The following is a 27,416-nucleotide window of genomic DNA, read 5'->3' as shown; positions in this document are numbered from 1 at the left end:
GAGACACTAACTCCAGACAAGTCGCCGTTGACAACGACACGCTGTTAAGCATTTCCCCGTCCTAAAATCTCAAAGACCAAAACAAATTCTCAAAGACTTCATCTCCCTTGACCCCTAAATTGACCAAAATGGGCAACAGCTGCAGCAGCGGCGCCCTGCCCTCCGCCCAAGACTCCACCGCACCTGATCCGCGCCACCACCACCCATCTAACGGCGGCGTTCGGGTCCTCCCTCCCAATGCCCCCGCCCCACCCAAACCCCAGCCCCACCCACCCACAACCACCGCAGCTTCCGCCGCGCCTCCCATCGGCCGCGTCCTCGGCCGCCCCATGGAAGACGTCCGCGCCACCTACACCTTTGGCCGCGAGCTCGGCCGCGGCCAATTCGGCGTCACCTACCTCGTCACCCACAAGCACAACAAGCAGCAGTTCGCCTGCAAATCCATCGCCACCCGCAAGCTCATCAACCACGACGACGTCGAAGACGTCCGCCGTGAGGTCCAGATCATGCACCACCTCACCGGCCATCGCAACATCGTCGAGCTCAAGGGAGCTTACGAGGACAAGCACTCCGTTAACCTCGTCATGGAGCTCTGCGCCGGCGGCGAGCTCTTCGATCGGATTATCGCTAAAGGCCATTACTCCGAGCGAGCTGCGGCGAATCTCTGCCGTCAGATCGTCACTGTCGTGCATTACTGTCATTCGATGGGGGTGATGCATAGGGATTTAAAGCCGGAGAATTTCTTACTCTTGAGTAAGGACGAGGACTCGCCGCTCAAGGCCACCGATTTCGGGCTCTCTGTGTTTTTCAAGCCAGGTCAGCTTTGGTTGTTCGAATTTCATGTGTAGTTTTGTTTTTACAGTAGTTTTTTACTGTAATGGCATGGTTTAGCTAAATTTTTGCTACTTTCGAAGACCAAAGTTGCAGTCTTTAACTTGAGCTGGGTTTGCTTCAATTTTTGTGTTTATTATATAGTTAATGTAGAATTCCAGAACAAAAAAAATATATATATATAGTTAATGTAGAATGTTCATTGTTGTAGGCAAGAATTTTAGTTTGGCATCCAACACATTAGTTGTTACAGTTCAATGCTTGCACCAAAATTAGGGGCAAAGTCCTGCATGCCTATTCTGCTTGTAAATCATGAATTACTAAGAAGCACGCTATGGTTGCCACTTTCCCAGAGTGTTGCTACTTATGTTTCACAATGAGTTCAATTGTTCTAGATCCTTCTTTAACTTAGCATGTGTTATTGTATTTTGAATTGTGAAACTTGAAATTGTTTCTTATCATCTTCGTTTTTTAGGTTTAGTTATTCAAAAGTAATGTACATGAGATGTACTTAAGGATCTTCATGTTGAAATGTACAGTTTATTTTTGAGTGCAGGAGATGTATTTAAGGATCTTGTGGGAAGTGCATATTATGTTGCTCCCGAAGTGCTGCGTCGGCGTTATGGAGCTGAGGCTGATATTTGGAGTGCAGGGGTGATACTATACATTCTACTTAGTGGAGTCCCACCATTTTGGGGAGGTATGGCTTTTGTCCCTGAAGAGTAATAGAATTTTGAGTCTGCTGTTGTTGTTTACCCTTTCCTTTAAGTGCTGCCATGACCATGTAGTCCTTTTGATTTCTGAGTAGAAATCTATGAAAAGCTAAATATTATAGGTTTATACATCTATGTCTGGATAATGTCCTTGACAGTATGCCATCTGGTTCATTGATACGACCAAAAGTCTCACGATGACTTTTCAGCCCCTTTGTTTTATCCTCTTCATCCAATCCTGAAAAAGAACAAGGCTTTCTTTTCAGCAAAAAACATAATTAATTTCTTTACATCCTCCCTCGTGATCCAATTATCTGCCAGTAAGCATTAAGTCAGCACTCAGCATGAATTTTATGTTATTTTCCATTTTCAGTTTATCGCATTTGTAACAGTTGCTCAGTTTAGCAGTGGTTTTCAGCTTCACTTTTCTTTCATATGCAGAGAATGAACAAGGTATCTTTGATGCCATTCTTCGGGGCCATATTGATTTCTCATCTGATCCCTGGCCTTCCATATCTAGCAGTGCCAAAGATCTTGTGAAGAAAATGCTTCGAGCTGATACTAAGGAACGACTTGCAGCAGTTGACGTTTTAAGTAAGTTTTCTTTGAGGTTTCTGCTAGAGACATAAAATTCTTTTAAGTTGTTTCGGGCCTTTTTCGTGGAGAATTTCTTTGTCTAGTTTCTTTATATAGAAGTGGGCATTATATTACACATGTTGTAGTTGGGGTCATGCTCTAGGAATGATGACATGATATTATCTCCTTGGCATCATATTTTAAATTGACAAATTAAAGGTTGAAAATTATGGAGGATGCTCCTGGTTGCAGTTTCATTCAAGTGAGCTAGCCATACAGTACATCAGAAGGTTTGGAGGATTAAGAGAAAGAATGAAGGTGCTCAGTTGATATGGTTTCCTATGATTATTCCGAGTCATTTGGTATATTGTCACATATTCTCTTTGGTAGTTTCTTTGGCTATGTAGGTCATTAGGTTGAGGAAGGGAATATGTTTGGACCAATCATACAGGAAAATTTTCTTTTCATGTTTTTTACCTGTTAAAATCATCCCTGGATTAGTGTTAGTAAATTATAAATGAAACTAAACGACTCAAAATGCAATGCAGATCATCCATGGATGAGAGAAGATGGTGATGCATCTGATAAACCTCTTGATATTGCTGTTTTATCTAGAATGAAACAGTTCAGGGCAATGAACAAACTCAAGAAAGTAGCATTGAAGGTGAGTGTATCATTTATCAACTTCATTAGCATCATATTCATGGATTGGAATGAGGTTGGTGCAAATGAAATCCTAGGGTGTGGGCATGCTGCTGGTTGAGCCCATGTCATGAGATTAGAGATGTGTCAGCATCATCAATCTTGATTTTGCGATTAAAAATTCAGTAACATATGCTTTATTTTTTCTTTCAGGTAATTGCAGAAAATCTTTCTGAAGAGGAAATCATAGGCTTGAAGGAAATGTTCAAATCCATGGACACAGATAACAGTGGAACAATTACATTTGAAGAGTTAAAAGCTGGTCTTCCAAAACTGGGAACCAAGCTTTCTGAGTCTGAAGTGAGACAGTTGATGGAAGCGGTAATATCTCCAGTCTTCTTACTATTAGTGCAACTTGAGCTTCATGATGCTAGTGGGTTCGCTAATTTTAGTTAAGAGAGAAGAAAAAGAAAATATACGAGAGACAAGAAAGAGAAGAAAAGATACTGTTCATTTTTCTTATTCTTGTTCGATGGTGAGCAAAGAAATAGAGAGAAAAGTGAGGACAGTTTGAAATAATTAAAGATCAAACAATATCTAAATCTCATGACCCCCTCCAATCTCTCCTCTTGGAGGGAAAGGTGAATGTGAAGAGAAAATGAGGCTCGAAATTTATCTTCACATTTACCCATCCATTTCTAATCTCTTTTCTCCATTTCTTTCATTTTAAACATGACTAACTATTTTTCGTAAAAATGTTCCAAGGATACTTTGGTGGAACAGAATCATCAGCTTCTTAGTGTTTCAGTCATCATAAACCTATAATAAGTCTAAACCATTCAGCTTTATGACTGCTTCCGATATTTTATATGTTTCTTCCATGTACATAACTCATTTGGATGATCAATTTCATGATCCTACAAAACTTGACAAATTCTGTTTTCCTTTTCAGGCTGATGTGGATGGAAATGGAACAATTGATTACATTGAGTTTATAACAGCTACCATGCACATGAATAGAATGGAAAGAGAGGACCATTTATACAAAGCCTTTGAATATTTTGACAAAGACCAGAGCGGGTGACAATTTACTCTATTACCAATAACATAGTTATAGCTGTTTTTTGTCCCTATATTGATGTAAAGCCGAGTATCATTTTTTGTTTCTAAAAAACACTTTTAAACCTGTGCTCATTTCAGGTACATCACAGTGGAAGAATTGGAGCAAGCACTTAAGAGGTATAATATGGGTGATGAGAAAACAATTAAGGAAATCATTGCGGAAGTTGACACAGACCTTGTACGTTCATAATCTCTTTGCCTTCATAATATATATGTTTTCTTCTTTCAACTCTCTTTTTTTTTCTAAGATGAATTTTTCTTTCCTATATTACACATGGGAGATTAACAAATACACTTTAATGAAACTGTGACAACTGAAGGATTAGGGTCTGGACTTTTTCGTCAATATAATGTTGAAATCATATTGGGATAAGACTTCACACTGTTGTTTTTAGGGCACACAATTGTTGTAGACACCAAAACTGGAATGGTCATATAGTACTGGGAGAGGGGCAATGCAAATTTCTCATGTTTTGAACAGAAAATCCAGGACATTGTTCCAAATTTCTGATAATGCATCTAGTACCAAAAATAAGTGACACAACCAACTAGTAAAAAATAAATATTAAATCAGACAGTCTCTGTGAATTTCTTTGTTGCAAAGAGAATCCTGTCAATCATCTCGTAGTTACACCATCGCATATTACTAACAAACTGGGCTGATTGCTACAGTGTTCTTGTTTTCATATCCTGTCTTTTGGCAAAACCTTGTTGAATGTTTCTGTCACACTTAATGAATTCCCAAATTATTTGCAGGATGGAAGGATTAATTATGATGAGTTTGCAGCCATGATGAGGAAAGGCGATCCTGAGTTGGTCACAAACAGACGAAGAAAATAGACAGAACACAGTGTTTGCTGGGATATACTCCTGGCGTGACCGGTTTGTTAATTTTGCGGGTTGAGAAATCATTTTCAATCTCAGTTTAGCTGCTTGGGATTGCATGTCGTTCGCCTGCCCTTTAGTGGAAGCTTGATTTACATAAGTTTGCCGGATGATTCAACTTCTTTGTGTATGGCAGATTTCTCCTTTTGGCAATTTAGTGGTGCAATGTAAGAGCATATGCGAGTTCTCTAAGCCCAACTCCCTCATGCAAAAGAGAACAAAATCAAAATACTAGTTATGTGGTCCTCCTACTTGTCCCTGTATTTGGCCATTTTGCCCCTTAAATGTAATGATTTAGATTTTGGCTACATTTTAATTGCTTCAGGATAACGTTATTTATAAATTTCCAATTTTATATGTGAACAGCAAGCTTTTAGGTTCTGAAAGAAATATTGCACTTGCAAATTTTATACATGTATTGTCATATGGTTCATCCCCATTTCTTATGAATGGTGAATATTTCATCCTTTTTTTCAGCATTTAATATTTCATCTCCATGAATTTTGTTGCAAAGAAATAGAGTCAACATTCAATAAGAAATAAAAGGTGAATAACACCGAACACTCTCATACATACGGTGCATTTACAAACGCACCACCATAACACTGTCACATGATGTTATTTTTTTGGTCGTATCACTGCCGCCACATGGTTCATGAAATAGAGGCACTCCAGATCGTTGCTGTTTACTGTTTTTTTTTTAAAAAAACTTTCTTGTCTTACTCATCCAACAAAGGAATCTTTCCATTTGCATAATTAAATTTAAGTTCAATGGATGGGGAGCCAAGAGTGTAATTTCGTAAACTCCAGAGGATGAATCTGCAAAAAACCTTTTAGCACCCCAATCAAAAACAGACTTTTAGCAAAGCCGGCATTCTATGCTTTGCAGGGCCCACTGAAACAGAAAAACCGAAACACCGAGAAAATCCCGGCGGCAGAGGACCCGCCAGATTTGGATCTGTTAACTTACAACGTTCGACTCTTTCGAATTCGATAATTTCCACCTCTTAACACATATCACCGTCCCTAAAATTTAATTTCTTTTTCTTTTAAATTTTTGGTGTGCTTTGAATTCTCTTATCATTTTCTTAAGCTTCAAAAGCCAGGAGGACACATAGCGAATCGTAGAGGTACATCTCCGACTGGCCATGGTAAAAACCCTCACTTTTCAGTTTGTTTCTCGAGAAAAATCAACGAGAAATTGTTTGAAACCAAGCCATTCTTCAGTTTATGCAAAGAATCTTGACTTTCATCATGCACAATCAAATTCCTAATTTCTTTAGTATTATATTGAAACCCAAAACAAATTATGAAAGGGGCTATGAACTTTAGGTTTCAAATAGAGCATTACCATATACACAACTAAGAGTAATTTATTGTATGCATTGTGTTTGAATAGTTACATGCTTTATGTTTAGCTTTAAAGCTTGCAACTTTATGCACGGTGTGTTCTTTTAACAGGTTGACTGGAGAGGTCAAAGTAGACAAAATGCCTTTTTGGTGTATAGGAGTTTTGGTTTGGTTTTTGGTGCTTTGAGCATTGCTCCTCTTTATGTTTATAAATGTGCATTTTCTGGAGGGTTGCTCCATTACCAAACCGAGGATGCAGTCTTTGGGGTGTTTTCGGTGATTTTTTGGACTATTACTCTTATTTCATTGTTCAAGTATGCTTTTATCATGTTGAGTGCCGACGATAATGGTCAAGGTAAGAGCTGATACATTTGTCACTGATGCTGCCAGCCCTTTTCTTTGTTTGTGGATTCATGTTTGTAGTTTTGGGTCATTTTCAGGTGGGCTTATCGCATTATACGCACTCCTTTGCAGAAATGCAAAATTCTGTTTGCTGCCTAATCATCAAGCAGCTGATGAGGAGATCTCTACATATCGTTACCCAGGTCGTTCCAATACGAACAGACCCACTTCACCATTGAAAGGATTTATTGAGAGACATAAAAGTGCCCAAACTTGTTTACTTCTTCTGGTTTTATTTGGAGCTTCCATGGTGATTTGTGTTGGTATCCTCACTCCTGCAATATCGGGTAAATTGTCCTTGTTTGACCCCTTTGATCCTTTAAAATATTGCAGTGGGATTTGCACTGATTGATTTTGTACTTTTGTACATGGCTCCTTATGCCATTTGTTATCTCTTTAGCAACCTGTGCTAATAAGAAGTGTTTGGTCATTTGCAGTTTTTGCATCTGTTGAAGGGCTAAAATTTCAAGCGAAAGATTTGCATAATAGTGAGTCTTCCTCTCCAAAAGTAGAATATATGTATACATATGTTACATTATCATAATAAAATTCAACTGTTAATCATTATATTTGTCCGAAATATACATATAGGTTATGGTAATGAGCTTGAGCGGTTGTCTGGCTTTTCTGGTCTTGCTACAAGCCCAAACATAATTTATGTTTGTATACTTAGCAGTCTCTGATATCTGTAAATAAGGTTGAATCTACTAGTTCAAAAATTATCAGATGAGAAAGGAACATTTAGTAGAACCATAGTTAGTAGTGTGACATGTATATACTTAGTAGTGTCTTAGCTTTATAACTTTGCTGAGCACCCACTTCCATTTGCTGAGTCCACAATGCATTACTTAGATGCATTATGGAAAGGAGTCCCGGTCTCTTAGACTGAGATGTCGGCATCGTACCAAGAAAGTTGCAAGAGGGAAAGTAGAAATGATAGGGGATGGGAATTTGCAGAACTACCTGTTTTTCCATGTAAAAATGTTCCTTGCTCTTAAAATTTATCTGATGCCATTGTAGCTACTAACACTTCTACACGAACCAGGTGTGGTGGTTCTTATTGCCTGTATTCTATTAGTTGCTCTTTTTGTTTTGCAACACCGTGGTATCCACAAGTTGGCCTTCATATTCACTCCCATCATGATCCTTTGGGTACTGTTAGTTGCTGCTGTTGGAATCTACAATATCATCGAGTGGAATCCAAGAGTATATCAGGCTCTTTCTCCATATTATGTTTACATATTCTTTAAGAGGACAGGAAAAGATGGTTGGATTTCTCTTGGAGGAATACTTTTATGTATTACTGGTAAGTAGAGCACTTGCACATTTTTTCTTTCTGTATGTCTACTTCTCATAATTGTGTAATGTTTTTTTATCAATTGTAGGAACTGAATCCATGTTTGCGGATCTTGGTCATTTCAGAGCAACACCAATAAGGGTATGCAGGACCACTAATTGTAGACTAGGTCTTTTAGTTCATGCTAGGCTGTGGGTTTGTGCAAGGAAGTCGCAATGCAAAATATTATCTTTCTGTTCTTTTTGTTCTTTTGCATTTGTTTTATTTATTTTTAAGAGCTTTTAAGGCCCAAGGCTGATTGCTTTGGGATTCTCCATCATGGTGTGAAGAACAGGTTTTAAAGTTAGACATTACTGTGGGATAGAGTACATTGTCATTAACACTGAAACTTATTGTCCGCATATGTAGTTCTTTTTCAAATGTTGATGTGCTCAATGTGTCTCTGAGATGAAATGGAACTACCAAGTAAATTGTTATGAAACTTTTTCTAGGAGTCATAGGTCAACCAGAAGGATAAAACATGCAGTTTAAGCATTAAATTTGCATACTTAAAATTTTCTGTACAATACAATCAAGCCATGGTAACTTTGAGGTGGTGGAAAACATATGGTTTATCTCAATTAGTTGGGTTTAGAATAAATTTGAGTTCAGAAATTGATTTTAAAGTGTTGCATTCAGAGTATTTGATTTAAAGAGAGGGTATTTTTTTGATTAAAATATGGTAACCTGAAATACATGAAAATTTGAAGTGGTCTATCTGTGGTTTAATCCACACAGAGTAATATTAAGGCAGGAACCCACTTGTGGTTACATTATATGAAATCACAATTCGACTGTTTTGTTTTGCTCTGAGGAGCAGCCTTAACTGGCAGGAGTATATGTAAATTCTGCACCTCTCATTTCTGGTTGGTGATTAAAGCATTATGCGTGTTCCAGGAAATTTCTAAATAATTGAGTACGTAGGTCTTTTTCTGGAGAATTTGCACTCTATCCTTGATGGATTGGTGTTCCCACCCTGCCATTTATGTAGAATGTTGAAGATTGTGGCATATATCAACAGTTCTACGTAGCTAGGGAAAAACTAACTCTTGTTGATATGTGCAGGTTGCATTTTCTTGTGTCATTTATCCATGTCTAATACTTCAATACATGGGACAAGCTGCATTTCTTTCAAAAAATTTATCTGCAGCGTCTGTGAGCTTTTATGCTTCTATTCCAGGTAAGCTTCTAGATATGCAAAGAAAAATTGCTGTCCGGACTTGATTGTGGATTCTGGAATGATTGCAGTAATGTGCATACTTTACAGCCTCCATCTCCCTTTAACACTTCGATTTGTAAAGCTTGTTGAGCATTCTTGCATTATTTGTTTTAAAAGATTTATCGGTGAAGAATTACTACTGTTTAGCTTATAGAATGCTTGTCTTTTCTGTAGTTCCCTTAATTTGGCCTGTACTTGTGGTTGCACCTTTGGCTGCCATTGTTGCCAGTCAACCTGTTATCTCTTCCACATTCTCAGTAGTCAAGCAATTGCATGCAATACGATGTTTTCCTCGCGTCAAGGTTGTACATACGAAGAGACGGATCCCTGGTCAGATATACATCCCTGAGATAAACTGGTCTCTTATGATTCTCAGTCTGGGTGTCACAATCGGTTTTCGAGACACAAATTATATAGGAAATGCTTATGGTATGTCATCTTTTATCTAAAATACCTTTCAATATCAGATAAAATTATTTTCCTTATTGGTTGGTGTTTGTGCATGCCATATACTTGTTAAGTCCATCAAAGAACATGTCAGTGTTCTCTATGGAAACCAAATATTGCGTTGACTTTCATACGTGCTCATATATATGTGACAGTTATTGAGAAATCAATTTCACATCTGGGAAATAGAGGTAAATCATGACAGAGTTTTATTTTGAATCATAATTTCTTGTCCGCCCAAATTATCTGAACCATATATGTGGTTCTTTGGGAGATGGGTGACTTTATCTGGACAGAATAAGCTGCTCTTACCGTTGCAAATGCCAGTTCAATGAATTCTGCATATTGTGCCTTTTTTTTTCTTTTCAGAAGGGCTACTTATTAGATTCAGTAGGGAATAGTACCAGGTAGATGCTTAACGCAAAATTCTTTTAAATAGCAAGAACCTATGTCGTCTAAGGACCTTTCAAATTTGGATGGCCAATGATCCCATCCATTATTCCTGTACTTTGCATGGTGCTTTGAGATATTTTATCTACTATTGGACTGGCCCTAACCTTGACACGAGTCATGACTGTTCAGCTGTTACCAGTATCTTAATTTATATCTATATCCAGGCAAAACATTACAGAGTAGATCTATTCAATATTGTAAATTTGTCATGTTTCTTCTTTCATTTTGTAAACTAAAGCTTATCTCGGTTTCTTAATATCAGGGATTGCATGTTTGGCTGTTACAATCATAACAACGTGGTTGACATCGCTAGGAATCAGCCTTGTTTGGCATAAGAGTTTCATGTTTGCCCTTTTATTCAGTGTACTTTTTGGTTCAGTTGAAATCATCTACCTTTCATCTTCGTGTATGAGAATCCTTAAAGGTGGATGGTTTCCCCTTGTTCTATCTGCAGTCTTCTTGGTAGTTATGTATGTCTGGCAATATGGAACGAGGAAGAAGTATTTGTATGACCTGCATAACAAGGTTTCCATGAGGCATATACTCACGCTGGGCCCTAGTCTTGGGATTGTTAGGGTCCCAGGGATTGGCCTCATCTACACTGAGTTGGCTACGGGAGTCCCAGCAACATTTACTCATTTCTTAACCAACTTACCAGCCTTTTACCAAGTGGTTGTCTTTGTTTGCGTTAAAACTGTTCCTGTTCCCTATGTACCCCAAAAAGAAAGGTATCTTGTTGGTCGCATTGGTCCCAAATCTTATGGGATGTACCGCTGTATGGTTCGGAATGGATACAAAGATGTCTTTAAAAATGGAGATGACTTTGAAATTGATGTGGTGATGAGCATAGCGGAGTTCATTCAAATGGAAGCAGAAGGTTGTGGAACTCCTGAAGGTGCTGTAGATCGCCGTATGGCAGTTGTGAAGACATCTGGGAAGTTTGGCACAGCACTGTTTATGTCACAAACTTCTGGCCCTGGAGAAAGCAGCAGTTCAAGTTCTTCAACTATTGTGAGCAGCGGCAAGTCTAACACACTGCAGAACTTGCAGGCCACCTATGAGCAAGAAGCACCAAAACTAAACTATTGGAGGCGGGCTCGGTTTGGGTTGATGGATGCAAAATGCAAGGATACACGTGTGAAGGAACAGCTCCAGGAACTTGTGGAAGCAAAGCATGCTGGGGTAGCATATGTAATAGGCGCTGCGTATTTAAAGGCAAAATGGAATTCGTCATTCATAAAGAAGTGCGCTATCGATGTTGCCTACTCTTTCTTACGTAAGAACTGCCGATCTCCTGCTGTTGCTTTGAACATTCCTCATATCTGTTTAATCAAGGTGGGAATGAACTACATTGTTTAATGCAAACCTCTGGTGGTACATCTTGTGAAGATGCATATTTTGGCAGCAAAACTTGCACGGTTCCTGTTTTGTCCAGAGTTTCAAGCACTTTATCTTGTGTGAATAGATTCAGATTGTTGCTATTTGGAAGATACGTTGCTAACTTGGCACAAAGCATTGGTGGAGGGGGTTCATGTTAATGCCAAGTTGTTGGTTGTTCTACTGCTGAGGCCTAAGTGGTTCTCAATAATTGAATTTGCCAGAGATGCTCAATCTGTCATTAGAAGCAGGATTTTAATTGGTTCCGCAAAATTTCAAGCCACATAAATCTTGCGTTTCCCGAAAATGTCAAGTTTTGTTTCGTAAACCCAAATTCAGGTTTGTTTACGTGTATGGAAAATTGGAAGTAGCATTTTTTGTTCTTTCTTTTTTCATTTGAAGGGAGATTGAGAGTTGATGCACTTTGTGTACAAATAACAGAACCCTGTCCAAATAACTTTGTTCAGCTTGGAGGATCGGTCTGTGACATTCATTACAAAAGAAAATTCATTGACGTTTATAAATATCTTTTTATTATCACTTTCCCCCTTGCTGTTCTATTCTATATGATATGAATGTTGTGGGAATGTGTTGTTGATGGCGGTATAAAACTCAAAATCTTCATCAATTTTAAGCTAAGTTTGATATCAGAGATGATGAAGAAATGAACTGAAAGGGTTATCACTCACCATTCATCATAAACTTATGCATAATACATGAATTTACGTTCCAACTCTAGAATCCCTAATACCTTTGGGAAAAAAGAAAGAACTAGAGTCAAACCCTTATTGAGAATGTGATGTAATAAGTTGTTATAATCCCTTCCCATATCATATATTCAAATCAAACGTCCCTTGTTTTAGGGCAAGCAAAGGCAACCACAAAATCCATAAAGTTGAGAAGAGGAAATTGGGTTCTTACTCCTAATCCTATATTTTAATTCCTTGGTTTATCTTTAAGTAGTCCAGCACTCCAGCCAGTTAGTCCGGTCAGAGAAAGAAAAATTCCGTGGGAAAAAGGCAACCCAATTATCATTTATCATTTCATGAATGGGTAGGCAAAGTGCAATTTTCAACCATGGTTTTGAGTTATGACCAACAACCAATAAAAATATGATAAAAATCCCATTATCCCAATTGCCCAGAATCTCTGGGAATTGGAAAAACTCTTATCCATGTATCCAAACACCCCCTCAAACCCTTAAATTACTCAGCCAGCAGCCACAGGCCCGAACCAAACCCAGGCAGGCATATGAGATGAGATGAGCCCTATAACACCTGTGCAATAACCAATCCCGAACTTTCTTTCTCCCACTGTTTCTGAGAAACCTATTCCCATTCTCTCTCTCCCTCCCTGAGAATCTGGGAATTGGGGGAAACCAACTGCCAAACAAAAGAGAAAACTTTCAAACCCAAAAACCCCTCTGAAGTCTGATGCAAACGGAATTTGGGAATTTGGAGAATTCGCTCACAACATGTTGAGCTCCACTTGCTCTCACTCTCTTATTCGCCGCCCTTTCCTTCAATCATCTGCCCCCAAAACTAGGGTTTCGACCCGACCCGGAGCTCTATATCCAATTTCCCGGAGTTTTAGGATCTTCGAATCTCATTCTAGGCCTTCCAGCACGGTAATTAATGTTCCCTCTTGTTTGTTTATCTTCATTTATGTCGATAATTTGCAGTCTGTTCACTGCTTGGTTGCCGAGAAATGTATTAAAAATTGAAAATTTTGGACCTTTTTATTGACTATTTAATTGAGCTGTACAAAAGGGTAGGACTTGGTTTTTGTTTTTGTTCCAGTTTTCCATTGCTTTATGGGCAGCTAAACCAGAGGTGTATTCTTTTGTGTTATGCCCTTAATTTGTACTCTGTAGTTTTCACTTCTGTGTGTTTGGTTACTTTTTTATTTGCAGAGATGGACAAGAATTTCATGCTTTAGACAAGAGGATTCTTCATCAGAAACCCCGAAAGCTGATTATATTGGACACTTGGTGCCTGAGGAAGTCGTTAAGTCCGAATTCGATGATTCCAAGGTGGTTAAAAAGGATTGGGGATTCACTCTTCGAGAGGTCATATTTCCTTGTTTTATTACTTTATTCAATTAGTTTGAATGTCTGGTTGTTCTTGTTGTAGTATGTACAAGAAGTGGATAGTAAATAGTTTGTAGAACATAGAGATTTTTATCAAAGTTACTATTGAGATTATTAGGGGGTTGGATTGAAGTTTGGGTTTCTGACATGTTGATTAACTGCCTTGTTGATCCATTTACATTATATGTGTGGTTGTTGAAAGTAGAAGTGTTAAATTGAGTATAAACCTTACCATTGAAATAGTTTAAGACCATGAAACATCACTTGATCTGACATCTGATAGATAAGCAGCATTTTTTATTAAGAGTAGGCTGAAGATTTATGGTGTTCAAGACTATGGCAATATGCACTGCATTGCCTAGATGAAGTTCTTTAACTTTCATAGTTGCAGTTGACTTATAGTAAGGTGAATGAAAAAGTTCATGCAGTATGAACATATGATTATTTGATGGAAATTTTAGGCGGTAACCACCTTGACTAGCTGTTTCCAATACCACAAGAAGTTATATTGTTTTTCCGGTATGTGAATTTTGGCGAGTGAATCGCCTCATGGGCCATCTGCCTATGGAGGTATCCTAAGCTTTTAATATTCAGTAGTAAACACCTGATGTTTGGTTGATTTAATGGGATATATATCCACAACAAAGACTAGGGTTTATGATTAGGACAAATCCTTATCTTGCATTTGCTTTACAGTTATGCTTCAATTGTCAGGATGTTAAAGGGAGATAAAATGGTCTAGTTTTACCTCCATCAGAAACTAGGATGTTGGTTCCATTTTCGTTTTTGCTCTGCTGTTTAATTGAATTTAATGATATACACACATGATAATGGAATCTTATTAATACGGCAGGAAAATCCTGTAACCACTTTTATTACTTTGATCCAAAAAAACATACCACAGGCTGCATCGAGGTTCTCATTTTTTCTTTCCTGGGGGTTTAAATTTCAGGCTGCAGATGCAGTGTTTAGGGCGATTGGGAGTCGGTGGAGTGTGCCATGGACAGCAGAGACCATAATGCAGGTAAGTGTTTCAATAGTGTATGATGAAACTTAAATATGACTAGGCGACAGTTGTGGATTCCAAGCTGTCACATCCATCATCTACTTTTAATGGATGAGTTTACAAGAAAAAGGAAAATTATGAAGATAAGGTGTCTTAATAACCAGGACTTATAAAGAAAGAGACTTTTGCCCCTTGTTATTGGCAAAGTTGATGTGATATACATGATGCAGGTCATGCTACTATGGGTTGTAGCTTTCTGGTTCATAGGTTCTTGGATGGTTCCATTTGCAGCTCACCTGGCAGGTTTCAGCAGGGAATCATTAACATTTAGAGGACAAGCCTTATTTAGCCTGGTGACTGATGTAACCGAGGGTCTTGCTGGAATTGTGATCCTTTATCGCTGCTTATCTCGTTTCCGTCCGCTTCCCCCAGATTGGTTCAAATTTAGCTTGAAAGGAACCTGGCAGTTGGATGTTGCTCTTGGATGCCTTATGTTTCCCCTGGTCAATCGGCTCTCACAGTTCAACCTCAACCTACTACCTCTTTTGCCTTCCACCCCTGTCACAATATCAAGTGTTGAGCAATCAATTTTGGCACGTGATCCAGTGGCAATGGCACTGTATGCGGTAGTAGTTTCGGTGTGTGCTCCTGTATGGGAGGAGATAGTGTTTAGGGGTTTCCTACTTCCTTCCTTGACCAAGTACATGCCCGTATGGTCTGCAATACTGGTGAGCTCGGTTGTGTTTGCTTTAGCGCATTTTAATGTACAGAGGATGCTACCGCTTATTTTTCTTGGGGTGGTGATGGGTGTTATATTTGCACGGTCAAGGAACCTATTACCATCAATGCTCTTGCATAGCCTTTGGAATGGCTTTGTATTTTTGGATTTAATGAAATAAGCACAGGATTTGTTCTTTGGGATTCATTCATCGGCCAATCGGATCATAAAGAAGCATCCAAATTTATGGTTTGCAATCCTTCAGGAGGTTAGAGGTCCGCAACAAGACTAGCAACTTGCTCTCGGTCAGTGACAGTGATTAAACAAATTTCAGCAGATTGCAGTTCATGTACACTAAATTAATGTGAAGTCACAGAGGTTGATCATCAAAGTCGAATCCTTTATCATCAAGAGGATCAGCATGATACTATGTTCATATGTAAGATGGATAACACAGGGGAAAAGAGAAATGGATAGAAATGATTCTTTTGGCCAAGAAGATCTTCAAGTCAGAGGCATAGCAAAGCTCTTGTAGTTTTGTCTGATGACCACATTGTTGTCTTATTTTCTCCTCATTTTTCAATTCCCTTCTCACTGGCCTGTAGAATAGACTATTAATTTATAAAGCTAAGGCTGCTGAGTATAGTAAGTACGCGGTGTGCCCTTTATTATGTAAATGTTTTATTTGACTTAGCAAATGGAATTATCCTCAATGACTAAAGACCAACTACACTAAAAACCCTCTTATAGATTTGCAAACATCAAATTGAGCAAAATTTATATTGGACTTGCCTTATCTGGACTAAGAGTTTTTTGAATTAACTGCATCCAAACTATCTTCAATTTTCAATTTTGTTTTGTTTTGTTTTTTAATACAAGTGATATTCAACTTTAAATTAATTTAAACTATGGAGAGGGGGATTTGAATTCGGGCGTAGGTTGGGGAACACATTTGCTCTAACCAACTTGACTAAGTCCATGTATGCAATTTTCAATTTAATTTATTATTGTGTAAGTTAGTTCCTATAACGACAAGTTCAAGTTTTTTCAGTGCATCTCAATATGTATTTGATTTAATGGTTGAGAAACATATATCGTTTTATACACCTTATTATAAAATAAATTGCCGAAAAACAATGATATATACTTTCATGTAAAATAACTAGAGGGGAAACATAAGGCCCATTTAATGACATTTATATTTGTAATTTTTAGTAAAAGAGATGGGGAGAAGGAGATGAAATATATTAGAGCACTTCCACTGCATTGTGTCATGGCAAAGGGTAAAGGCAAGTAAAGAAAAATACTATTTACATGAATAGTGATTGCCTTAACAAATTTTTGATACATTCCCACCCATTGCCATGGTAACCACTATTTACATGAAATATGAGGATACGAATTTGTATGGATTTTAGTATGGAAAGTAAAGAATATGTCTACATATTTATAGAAGAAAAAAAAAATTCTGGATTTTTTAATTTTTTTTTTAATACATTTTTTTGGTATTTAAATTGGTCATTGACGTCAAGCTTGCCCAGGCAGCAGCCCAGACAAGTCTTGCCCAATTTCATGGGCCCACTTCTTACCATGGCAACTTTTCCTTTGTTGGGGTTGTTTTTGGAGCCTAAGCCCCCTTTTGCCAGAGTGGAAGTGCTCAATAAAAGCACTTTCATTGCTCAGGGCCAGCCCGGTCAAGAGGGGGCCTGAGGCCTGTTTGTCAGTTTCAGTGGCCAAATGTAGCCTGGGCAAGGCTTGGGGCCCACCAACCTCGGCAAGCCCACAAGCAAATCTACAAGCAAATCTAGCCCATGCTGCTACCTAGGCAAGTGACATAATGCTGACATCATAATGACATCAGCAGTCAATTAAAATAAAATATATAAAAAATTCAGAATTTTTTAATTATAAATATCTAGCCATACTCACACCAAAACCGTAAACCCTATCAAAATTAATCGTTTATGTATAAAAATAAATAAAAATAATTTAAAGTGAATAGTAATTGCCCTTTGCCATGGCAATGGGTGGAAATTAGGGTTGGGCATTCAAATCGGTAACCAGGTCAAACTGCCCAAACCAAACCAACGGTTTGGGTTGGTTTGGTTTTTTTTCAATCATTTTTTGGTCATCGGTTTGAACCCAAACCAAACTGAAATATATGGTTTGGTGTACGATTTGCCATATTCAAAACCACGGTTTAACCAAACCAAACCGATGATATTAAAAAAATATTATATATAATGTTATTATGAGAAATATATATACAATACATGTTTCAATCCTTTCTTTTTCTTCTCTCTCCATCTCTTCGTTTATCTTGTCTCCATCAGTCCATCTCTCTATGTTTTTTTTCAATCTTTTCCTCCTTCTTCTTCTTCTTCTTCTTCTCTCCCTCTCTCTCTTTTTTCTTCTTCTCCTCTCCATCGCTGTTATTATTATTATTATTTTATATATATATATATATATCTCTCTCTCTCTCTCTCTCTTAGAAAGCCAAAAAATCCAAACCGAACCAAACCAAGTCTAGTTAACCGAAGTGGTCGGTTTTCATCAATTATGATTTGATTTCGGTTTCCAAAATAGCCAAACGGAGGCCTACGGTTCAGTGTTTAGATTGAGCCCAAAACTGAACCAACCCAGACCGAGCCCACTCCTAGTGGAAACACACTTTGCCTTTTGCAAGGGCTGACACTATTGTGAATAGTGCCAGGCCTTACCTCCCCTTACCCTTTGCCATGAAAAATGGGTGGAAGTGCTCTAACAGATGTGAGTCAGAAGTTAAAAAATAATGAATTTCAAAATTGTTTTTAAATTTTTGTCTCAGAGCTCTTATGTAATGATTTATAAAGATAATTGAGGATGAGTATTAACATCAGTCAGGATGGCCGAGTGGTCTAAGGCGCCAGACTCAAGTTCTGGTCCTCTAACGAGGGCGTGGGTTCAAATCCCACTTCTGACATTTTCCTTACAGTTTTTATTTTTATTTTTTTCGCTTGGCCTACTCTTTCTCAGGACAAAAATGTTGCATAAAAGCCATGCCAAAGTGTCTCTGTCGCATAATTCCAGAAAGGCAAAGTTGTTGCCAATCAAAATAATCCATTTCTCCCACTTGCATTCTTCTTTTCCGATTTTTGTGTATCCCATTCACAGTGCATATAAATCAAACATACTTGCAAGTTGCAGCTACTGGGGACATTGAATTCAATGACAATGTCCAGACATTATGAGACACAACAAGTTGGTGCCTCCTCCATCAAGCTGATGACACCAAATATCAAACATGATATCTTTTCTGGCTCCACATCTTCTCCCACTTTCCAAACAGAAAATTTTCAAGTCACCATGGTCTCAGTTCATGCAGTCATGCAAACAAACAGCCAACTTTGAATCCAAAAGATACAGATACAAGAACAAGTCACCTATGGGCTTGTACTGGCAGACCATAAAATAGGATTGTTTTGTCCAGCGGACTGATTAATCCCATCCATCCCATCCCAATTGCTAGCTACTTGCACTGCATGACAATATTCTGCTGCCTTATTCCTCATGTCTCCATGTCACGTGCGAATACAGCTGTAGTGGATTATCCACACTGAGGCAATCTTTGTCTGCCATTTTTTGCTGTGGCTCAGATACAGTGGTGCGGGTGCACCTTTATACTATAATTACGTACCTACAACCCACATGATATGACCCCGCATTGCATAATAGTGGTGGTGGTATCTATATTCTTGCTGGTTCTGATTCCAATGGAATCTGCTTTCAATCTTGTTGCGAAAAACAAAAGGCTATCCCTAGCAAACTTTCAATCTGTTGGAGAGAAAAAAACCAAAGGCAAAACAGAAGGCCTTCGCTCTTTGAGGCTTAGAAAAACTTGTATATCGCAAGGATAGCACTGTTTTGCTATATATTTAACTAATTGTGTTCTGTCACGTATGATAATTATTTTACATGATAACACATGATTGATTGGAGATAACAAAATAGTGCAATCTCCGTTACATAGTGCAATTTCCATTACATAGTGCAATCTCCGTTACATACACGTTCTTCTCCTTTGAGACTTACTAAAAAACAGAGGGCCTTATTCTTAAGGCTGTACATACACAGCCCCCAATACAAGATATCAACTTGCCATTGTACCTCACGAGGGAAATATTCTCTTCCATAGTTTAGATTGAAATCCAAACCATCTAAGGGTATTAATTTTTGTCTAAACGCATAGTTTATATTCATAATTTGACAAATAAAGAGACGTGTATTTACAAATTAAATTGTATTTAGACGCTCATTTAGATCTTTTCGGATAAGTGCAAACAATGTTACCAGTCTAACCATATACAAACCGTGGTGGAGCTCGAAGAAAATCTTTGTGCAAATCATGATGTTAGTCTTTCTGGATAAAGTGATTAATTAGCAAGAGAAAGGTTTGTAGTGGTTGCGGAGAAGTCTCTTTCTTGAGCATTGTTACATGTATAGGTGTTAATTGTCTCCATCAATTAAAATTAATGTAATATGCACATAACATGTTGATTATACCACGATTACATCCCATGCAAGGAAATGTCTGATACACCCCCCAACATGTGCACTCCACGAGCGACCCATGCATATATATCAGAACGAGCCAGTCACCAACATCCAACAGATACCCTAACCCTGCATTGAAATCATGGCTACATGCTAAACTAAGGTGGTCTAGTAAGTTGATCACAGCCGTCCAACGTCACCCCCATCTGAATCCCATACCAAGGTGGGGCCCAAACCTACCTTTGAACGGTCAAGATATGAGTGCTCAACAGATGCAGTTACCATAGAGGTTGTCCAAAGTAAAGTTGCCAAATTTTTTGAAGCTTATCGTCTTCGCCCGTTTGGGCTCATCAGGCTGCATGATGACTCTTTAAATTGAGATATTTTTTTGCATCGACCCCATTTCCTTTCCAAATTTTTAAAGTGAGCGTCAAAGAGATTTCAAATCCCAGGGACCATAATAGTAATAAAAAACTGTCCAAACCGAAACGCAATCCCTCCAAAAAGTGACACGTACAGTGACACCCACCACTCTGTCTTTAAAAACTTGAAGAAACACCGAGAGACAGGCCTGCAAAAGCGGGAACCAAACCTCTTCACCACCACTAACTGTTCTTTCTCCGCCGCCATAAACCCACCTCTTCTCTTTTCCCGGCGATCCACTTCTTTCGCAGCGACCCTTTTCTCTGGTCTTCACATACATACAAGCCTTTCACAGACGGCACAAGAGAAATGAAAGAGAAATGAAAGAAAAAACAGAGAAAGAGATCAGAGGTTGAGAAAATTCGGGGTTTTCGGGTTTTCTTCAATACTCTGTCCGACCCAGAAACCATTTTTCGAGTTTTTTTTTACAAAGAAATAAAATTTGAGGCTTTTGAGCATTTGTTTGAACGAAAGTTTGAAGCTTTTTTGTGGGTTCGATCAGTTTCTGGGACTCTGAAGGTTAGATTATAGCGGTTAATATTCCAAAATTACAGATAGGTTGAGTTTTGTGGTGAATTTGGTTTTCTTTAGCAACGAAACTCTAATGGGTTCGTTTGTGTACGTTGTTTGATAGCATAGAGTGTCTAGAAATAAAAACTAAAAGAAAAATAAGAACAAGAAAAACAGAGAGAAACAGAGAGATGGAGCAGAAAGGCATTTTGCTGTCGGCTTTGGGTGTGGGGATGGGAGTGGGAGTTGGGCTTGGGTTGGCTTCGGGTCAGACAATGAGCAAATGGGCCGGAAACGACACCCTCTCCAATGCCCTTACGCCGGATAGGGTCGAGCAGGAGTTGCTACGACAGATCGTTGATGGCAGAGACAGCAAGGTCACCTTCGACCAATTCCCCTACTACCTCAGGTCACCACCTTCCCAATATTCCTCAAATTCCTGTTTAACATAAAGTGGATATTCATATTTTTAAGAAGTTAATTACTTTTTGTCATCTTTGAAGCCTTGAGAATGATAGTCTAGTTCTGGCTGTTGGGTTCTCACCAAATTTGACTGATAAAGTTTGTGTCTTTGGCATCATAGCATATAAGATACTTAGATTCTTATTGGTGCATCCACCAAATTTGTTTATCAAGTTTTGTTCACCAAATGATGTGACATGTGACAGTATTTGATTTATTGAAATTTGGATTCACCTTGAACGTTATTGTTTAGATAAGATTCTCGCAGACATACTAATACATAAATTGATGAGCAAATTTGGTAATTCTTTTATATATAATAATACTGTTTAACATAGTTAAGTTGTTGAATGGTTTTACAGTGAACAGACTCGAGTATTGATAACCAGTGCTGCCTATGTCCATCTCAAGCGCGCTGAGGTTTCGAAGTACACACGCAATCTTTCTCCCGCAAGTCGGGCTATTTTGCTCTCAGGGCCTGCTGGTATGTAATCTGCAAACTTGCATTCAGTGTTTGTATTTACATGTTCTATCGTTCTAATCACTCTTTTTTTGTTTTGGTCTTTTCTTCCCTCCCTTTTTATCTTGAAGAACTATACCAACAACAACTTGCCAAGGCTTTAGCCCATTACTTCCAGGCGAAGTTGTTGCTCTTAGATGTGACAAATTTTTCTCTAAAGGTGAGTCTCGGCAGTTTTATAGAATATATACGTATGTTTGTGTGTGTGTGTGTGTGTGTGTGTCTGCTTTATCTTCTGCTAATGTTTATAATGGCTGGGGTTGTACAGATTCAGAGCAAATATGGCAGTTCCAACAAAGCATCTGTAAGCTTTCTTTAAACCATTTCCAGTATGTTCTTGTGTGCAATTATCATGCCGTCAGTAGAATCCATCTGAGAACATTGATAAGATGCTGCATGTTTTGTTTTTCTCATCCCTCTTCAGATCTTTTTGTGTAAAAAAGTTGAACTTAGTTTTAAATATGTTTGTATCATAAATTGTCATGCTTCCGAATTTTCATTATGAGTTGCCTGTTTAACTTCCTGCTGTTTATTTACTTATAAATTGTAATCATGTATGTGTAGTCTTTTAAAAGGTCCACTTCTGAGGTGACACTAGAGCGGTTGTCTGGTCTGTTTGGATCATTTTCAATCTTTCCTCAAAGGGAGGAACCCACAGGTATTGTTGAAAATATTTATTTGATAATTTGTAGGTGAATTTCTGAACATTATATGCAATTTTCCTTGTAAATAATATTCTATGATTATCCAGTCCGACATAGCTCTGACCAGAAATCTGCTTGCAGGCACATTACGAAGGCAAAACAGTGGTGTGGATATTCGATCAAGGTATTGGAGGATATGCTTGATTGATTAAAAGGGATATATGTTAGTTCCCGACTTGTTTATTGAATCATATTTTTAACTAATACCTTTTACCTGTACTTGTAGTATGGTAGAAGGTTCTAGTAATCCTTCAAGGCTTCGTAGAAATGCTTCTGCTTCAGCAAATATTAGTAACCTTGCTTCTCAGTCCACTCCCGCAAATTCAGGTTCATTTCTGTTTATTGCAAGAGAGAGCTAGCTGTTTATTGGTTACCCTTACAGTTCATGTATTAAAATCTATTTACAATGTATCTTTAAAAGCCTATGATTTGATCAAGTGGTTGTGATGAAATTATATTGGAGCCTCGATAGACAAAAAAAGGAACTTCTATTTGATTTAGTGTTTAAATGAATTATTTAGAGATTGAAATTCAATTTTGATATACATTGAATTAACTCAAAAACATACATATGTTTGATTTTTTTATGCTGAGAACATGTGGTTTCAAGTTCTTCTTCAATGGTATGTTGTTACTTTTTCCCCCTCCTCTTTCTGTTCTCTCTGTTTCTAATGAACCTTTTCCATTTCTAGCTCCACTTAGGCGCACAAGCAGCTGGTCTTTTGATGAGAAGCTTCTTATACAGTCCCTGTACAGAGTAATTACTGATGCTTTTTTGTGCTATATTGTATTTTTAGCGGTCAACAACATGCTACCATGCATTTTCTCATGATTATGTACACAGTTTTTCCTCTGCTTTCCATGTATTTTTCTACCAGGATATTGGTCTCTGAAATAAACTTTGTATATACTTTCAGGTTTTGGTTTTCGTCTCAAATACCTGCCCCATTGTGCTGTATGTTAGGGACGTTGACAAGCTCTTATCTAGATCACAGAGGATATACAACTTGTTCCAGAAAATGTTGAAGAAATTATCTGGAGCTGTGCTGATCCTTGGTTCACGAATTGTGGATCTGGGTGAAGACAACAGAGAGGTTGATGAGAGGCTTACTGCTCTTTTCCCTTACAACATTGAAATCAGGCCTCCTGAAAATGAATCCCATCTTGTCAGCTGGAAGACTCAACTAGAGGAAGATATGAAAATGATTCAGGTTCAGGATAACAAAAACCACATCATGGAAGTACTTTCATCTAATGATCTTGATTGCGATGATCTGGGTTCGATCTGCATTGCAGACACAATTGATATTAGTAACTATATAGAAGAGATTGTGGTATCAGCAGTTTCTTATCATTTAATGAATAACAAAGATCCTGAATACAGAAATGGAAAACTAGTCATTTCGTCCAAGAGGTAAAGGTTTTTTTTTTGTTTAATGATTGTGTCACTATGCACATTCTGTGGACTCACACTGTTTTCGCTGTAAAACAGTTTGTCCCATGGATTAAATATATTCCAGGAGGGCAAATATAGTGGCAAAGATACATTGAAGCTGGAAGCAAAGGCTGAAACACTTAAGGTTTGTTGTACTAGTGTTTGTATTATTCTATAACTCAAGGAAAATGGATGGAGTACTATTTTAATCATTCTCCGGTTCATCTCCATTAATCACAGGAAGCAGGAATTGAAGGGGCTGTTGGTGTGAATTTAGAGACAAAAACTGAATGTGCTGCTCCCGAAAACAAAAGTGGTGCAGAGACATTAAGTTCAGCGGCAAAAACAGATGCTGACAATCCAATTCCAATATCAAGAGCTTCTGTAAGTCACCATTATTTTAATTTTTCTAGTATTTTGCATCGTAGCTATTTAACAAACGCGTACAAGGACATACTAGAAGAAAACATGAAAAGTATATATTATGGTCTCATGAACAGTTTTACTTGTAGATTGTAGTCATATATAGATGGCATACTTTTGCAGTATTCTATTATGTTATTCTCTCTTCCCCCAACTTTTCCATTGGTATTGATATTGAGATATCACTGTGTACTACTTAACAGGCAGAACTCGATAATGAATTTGAGAAGCGCATAAGACCAGAGGTCATACCAGCAAATGAGATTGGTGTAACATTTTCTGATATTGGTGCCTTGGATGAGATTAAAGAATCCCTTCAGGAATTGGTAATGCTCCCTCTGCGGAGACCAGACCTTTTCAATGGAGGCCTGTTAAAGCCTTGTAGAGGTATATTGCTATTTGGCCCCCCTGGAAGTGGGAAGACTATGCTGGCGAAGGCCATTGCCAGGGAGGCTGGAGCAAGCTTCATTAATGTTTCTATGTCCACCATTACCTCTAAATGGTTTGGTGAAGATGAGAAAAACGTTCGAGCTTTGTTCACCCTGGCAGCCAAAGTCTCTCCAACCATCATCTTTGTAGATGAGGTTGATAGCATGCTCGGGCAGCGGACAAGATTTGGAGAACATGAAGCCATGCGAAAGATAAAGAATGAATTTATGACTCATTGGGATGGGCTCTTGTCTAATCAAGGAGACCGAATCCTTGTTCTTGCTGCTACTAACAGGCCATTTGACCTTGATGAAGCAATTATCAGGCGTTTTGAACGGAGGTACGAATGCATCTGTGATAACTTTTAATGCTGCCAGATCAAACAAGTCTGTAGTGAATATTAGTGGGATATTGCTATCAATGAAAGTGTAACATCAAAATTGCTCACATAATTTTGCTTATGATAACGCTCTGTGTTCGAACAGAATTTTGGTGGGGCTACCGACTGTGGAGAACAGAGAAATGATTTTGAGAACTCTGTTGTCAAAAGAGAAGGTGGAAGCACGACTAGACTTCAAGGAGCTGGCAACTATGACTGAAGGATTTAGTGGAAGTGATCTTAAGGTCAGCATATTTGATTATGTATTTGGTTGTTTAGATGTTTGATGTGTACTTACGTCTGATCGAGTGTGACATTTATTTTGCACAGAACTTGTGTACAACAGCTGCTTATCGACCAGTTAGGGAGTTGATACAAGCAGAGAGAAAAAAGGATCTGGTAAGGAAGTTAACCAAGGCTAAATCTGGTGCTGTAGTATCTTCTATTCAATGATCAATGATCCTCTTCTCCTTCCTTTTATTTTAGGAGAAAAAGCAGAGAGCTGCAGGAGGACAAAATCCACAAGGTGGTCCTAGTATAAATCAAGCCCAGTCTTCGGAAGGGCAGAATCCAGAAGCTGTCCCAGCAACAGAAGAACATAAAGAGGAAAGAGTGATCACCCTCAGGCCTTTAAATATGGAAGACTTTAAGCAGGCAAAAAGTCAGGTATGCTCTCCCTCTCTCTCTCTCTCTTGAAATTCAGATTGGTTTAGTACCCTTTATTGATTCAAGCATCAGCTCTAATTGTTGTTATTTATTGGAATGCAGGTTGCAGCTAGCTTTGCATCTGAGGGAGCCATGATGAATGAATTGAAGCAGTGGAATGACCAATACGGGGAAGGGGGTTCGAGAAAGAGAGAGCAGTTAACTTATTTCCTATGAGACTGTTTGTAAAAACTACACATTTTCTTCAGTCAGCTTTGAGTATCAACAAACCCTTCTTGTTCCTTCAGTTCTTCCTGGCAGAGATAAGTCAGTGGCCAAACTTGAAGAGTTGAACAAACAAACTCGACTGAAGCATTTCCACGGAGGCAGTTTTAGTAAGCGAAAGGGAATGAGCTTTCTAGTAATCTGCTAGGGTTTATAAAGGACATGCTTAGAACGCTACTTGGTTTTGTGTTGCTGCCACATTCTGTGAATAAGGTGTGAAAATGATCCCTTATCTGGACTGCTGTGAACTATGTTTAAGAACAAACTTTAGTAGCAGCTGTATTTTCATGTGTAATATTAATAGGCGGAATGCCTTGAGTGTTTAGATATCTAACCATATAAAGCTTTCACTTCTTCTTTTTCTTTTTCTTTTTTTTAAAAATTCTTGCAGAGAAATTGTTATGATTTGCTTTAGACAAACAAGAATTCGAAAATTCTGAAGTTTCAAAGTCTGTATTTTCGAACTCTTGAAGGAAGCTTTTCACTATTTTGTGCCAGACTTGCTTCCGTCCCCTTCTCATATGAGTAATTTTTCTCTACATTTAGCGATGCAATAATCGACACGAGTAATGCCAAAGAGATCATATTTTTAGGTCATCTAAACTGATCATACAATGTTTGGCAAAAAAAAGAAACACTAACCATATAGCAATGGTGTTACAAATTATGTAATTTGATCAACTATTGTAAAAGTAGTTGTCAAACCGGCACGTTTATTTATTTATTTATTTTTGTTGTTAAGAATGGAAGGCAGATTAGCATCAAAGCAGGCTTCGAAAACTGTGATTTATCAAAGGTTTTCCAATAAGAGAGTTATTAATCGCGTAAGTCATGGAAGTCAGGGAGCAAAAGAAAGAGCTTAGCTATCAACCTGGCAGCCACCCATTCTTGACCAAAACATCTTTGGGAAATAGAACTCCTACTAATGTAGTAAAGTTCTCACTATAGCAAATAGTAAAGTCCTAATATAGAAAGAGCTTACTTAGTCAGGGGCGGAGCCACATTGGGACCGGTGTGGTCACGGGCCCCTACTCAATTTTTTAATATTTTAAAAGTAATATACTATTATGTATTTGTATATGTATATTATTTCAAATACTTTATGTTTTGATATGTACCCACATGTGTTGTGGAGGACCTATTAAGGCATAATGAGGTGCTTCAAATTTCCCATTTGCTTAGCTGGTAGTGGTGCACTCCAGGTATACAGATTACCTTATTTCAACATTTAAGTAAATGTATTTCTCCTTTTACTTTAATTTATTTTTATATTACTCCATTTACTTAAGTTTACAATGTAAATAAGGAAGTACCCCCTATTTGGATTCAAATAAAAATACTAGAAAATCAAAATATGAAAAATCGGTTTTAGTGCAAAATACGATTTAGGCTAAAAATGATGGCTCATTAAGTCAATATATACTTCATACTAAAATCCCATAAAATCAAGTTTTCTTATCTGATGTGTAAGGAATAAAAGCCGCCAAAAATTATCTTGAGAA

The 27,416-nt window shown here is 38.0% G+C and overlaps 4 protein-coding genes and 1 non-coding gene across 6 annotated transcripts; all 5 read left to right on the top strand.

Annotated features, from left to right (window-relative positions):
- Positions 1–20: 20 nt before the first annotated feature.
- Positions 21–5,181, top strand: LOC110762214 (calcium-dependent protein kinase 1). The gene is made up of 8 exons (XM_021964822.2): positions 21–816; positions 1,388–1,531; positions 1,986–2,138; positions 2,669–2,784; positions 2,976–3,143; positions 3,715–3,842; positions 3,963–4,062; positions 4,641–5,181. Exons 1-8 carry the CDS (start codon positions 129–131, stop codon positions 4,722–4,724), a joined length of 1,581 nt encoding a protein of 526 aa, XP_021820514.1. The 5' UTR covers positions 21–128; the 3' UTR covers positions 4,725–5,181.
- Positions 5,182–5,631: 450 nt separating this feature from the next.
- On the top strand, positions 5,632–11,893 carry TRH1 (Potassium transporter family protein). 2 transcript variants are annotated; one of them, XM_088253580.1, is made up of 9 exons: positions 5,632–5,899; positions 6,231–6,474; positions 6,560–6,808; positions 6,959–7,009; positions 7,567–7,827; positions 7,907–7,959; positions 8,923–9,037; positions 9,251–9,505; positions 10,239–11,893. In XM_088253580.1, the coding sequence occupies exons 2-9, from the start codon at positions 6,447–6,449 to the stop codon at positions 11,333–11,335; spliced, it is 2,109 nt and encodes a 702-aa protein (XP_088109706.1). In that variant the 5' UTR covers positions 5,632–5,899; positions 6,231–6,446; the 3' UTR covers positions 11,336–11,893. The 2 variants fall into 2 exon arrangements, with proteins under 2 accessions (XP_088109706.1, XP_021820513.1); XM_021964821.2 differs by having other exon boundaries at positions 5,632–5,920.
- Positions 11,894–12,252: 359 nt separating this feature from the next.
- On the top strand, positions 12,253–15,843 carry LOC110762215 (CAAX amino terminal protease family protein). The gene is made up of 4 exons (XM_021964823.2): positions 12,253–12,980; positions 13,266–13,421; positions 14,395–14,466; positions 14,679–15,843. Exons 1-4 carry the CDS (start codon positions 12,828–12,830, stop codon positions 15,345–15,347), a joined length of 1,050 nt encoding a protein of 349 aa, XP_021820515.1. The 5' UTR covers positions 12,253–12,827; the 3' UTR covers positions 15,348–15,843.
- Positions 15,844–18,044: 2,201 nt separating this feature from the next.
- Positions 18,045–18,128, top strand: TRNAL-CAA (transfer RNA leucine (anticodon CAA)). Its single transcript has one exon. It is a non-coding gene; the product is annotated as a tRNA-Leu (tRNA).
- Positions 18,129–20,058: 1,930 nt separating this feature from the next.
- DAA1 (P-loop containing nucleoside triphosphate hydrolases superfamily protein) lies at positions 20,059–26,277 on the top strand. Its single transcript, XM_021964840.2, has 16 exons — positions 20,059–21,041; positions 21,457–21,578; positions 21,686–21,774; positions 21,883–21,918; positions 22,179–22,272; positions 22,400–22,442; positions 22,545–22,645; positions 23,011–23,075; positions 23,236–23,732; positions 23,811–23,898; positions 23,994–24,137; positions 24,380–24,945; positions 25,091–25,229; positions 25,315–25,383; positions 25,471–25,650; positions 25,753–26,277. The coding sequence occupies exons 1-16, from the start codon at positions 20,824–20,826 to the stop codon at positions 25,864–25,866; spliced, it is 2,565 nt and encodes an 854-aa protein (XP_021820532.1). The 5' UTR covers positions 20,059–20,823; the 3' UTR covers positions 25,867–26,277.
- The last annotated feature ends 1,139 nt before the right edge of the window (positions 26,278–27,416 follow it).

Source organism: Prunus avium, chromosome 5 (assembly GCF_965620075.1).
Source record: "Prunus avium chromosome 5, drPruAviu1.hap1.1, whole genome shotgun sequence".
Lineage (NCBI taxonomy): Eukaryota > Viridiplantae > Streptophyta > Magnoliopsida > Rosales > Rosaceae > Prunus > Prunus avium.
Note: the sequence above shows the minus strand (reverse complement) of the source record. Positions and strands in the feature narration are given on the sequence as shown.

Excerpts from the sequence above, each read along its gene's own strand:
- DAA1 (XM_021964840.2), top strand. The coding sequence starts at position 20,824 with ATGGAGCAGAAAGGCATTTTGCTGTCGGCTTTGGGTGTGGGGATGGGA. Across the intron at positions 21,042-21,456 it reads CAATTCCCCTACTACCTCAG|TGAACAGACTCGAGTATTGA; the intron begins GTCACCACCTTC and ends ATGGTTTTACAG. Across the intron at positions 22,273-22,399 it reads TCAAAGGGAGGAACCCACAG|GCACATTACGAAGGCAAAAC; the intron begins GTATTGTTGAAA and ends ATCTGCTTGCAG.
- TRH1 (XM_021964821.2), top strand. Across the intron at positions 7,010-7,566 it reads AGCGAAAGATTTGCATAATA|GTGTGGTGGTTCTTATTGCC; the intron begins GTGAGTCTTCCT and ends TACACGAACCAG. Across the intron at positions 9,038-9,250 it reads CTTTTATGCTTCTATTCCAG|TTCCCTTAATTTGGCCTGTA; the intron begins GTAAGCTTCTAG and ends TCTTTTCTGTAG.
- LOC110762214 (XM_021964822.2), top strand. The coding sequence starts at position 129 with ATGGGCAACAGCTGCAGCAGCGGCGCCCTGCCCTCCGCCCAAGACTCC. Across the intron at positions 817-1,387 it reads CTCTGTGTTTTTCAAGCCAG|GAGATGTATTTAAGGATCTT; the intron begins GTCAGCTTTGGT and ends TTTTGAGTGCAG. Across the intron at positions 2,139-2,668 it reads TGCAGCAGTTGACGTTTTAA|ATCATCCATGGATGAGAGAA; the intron begins GTAAGTTTTCTT and ends AATGCAATGCAG.
- LOC110762215 (XM_021964823.2), top strand. The coding sequence starts at position 12,828 with ATGTTGAGCTCCACTTGCTCTCACTCTCTTATTCGCCGCCCTTTCCTT. Across the intron at positions 12,981-13,265 it reads ATTCTAGGCCTTCCAGCACG|AGATGGACAAGAATTTCATG; the intron begins GTAATTAATGTT and ends TTTTATTTGCAG. Across the intron at positions 13,422-14,394 it reads GGGGATTCACTCTTCGAGAG|GCTGCAGATGCAGTGTTTAG; the intron begins GTCATATTTCCT and ends TTTAAATTTCAG.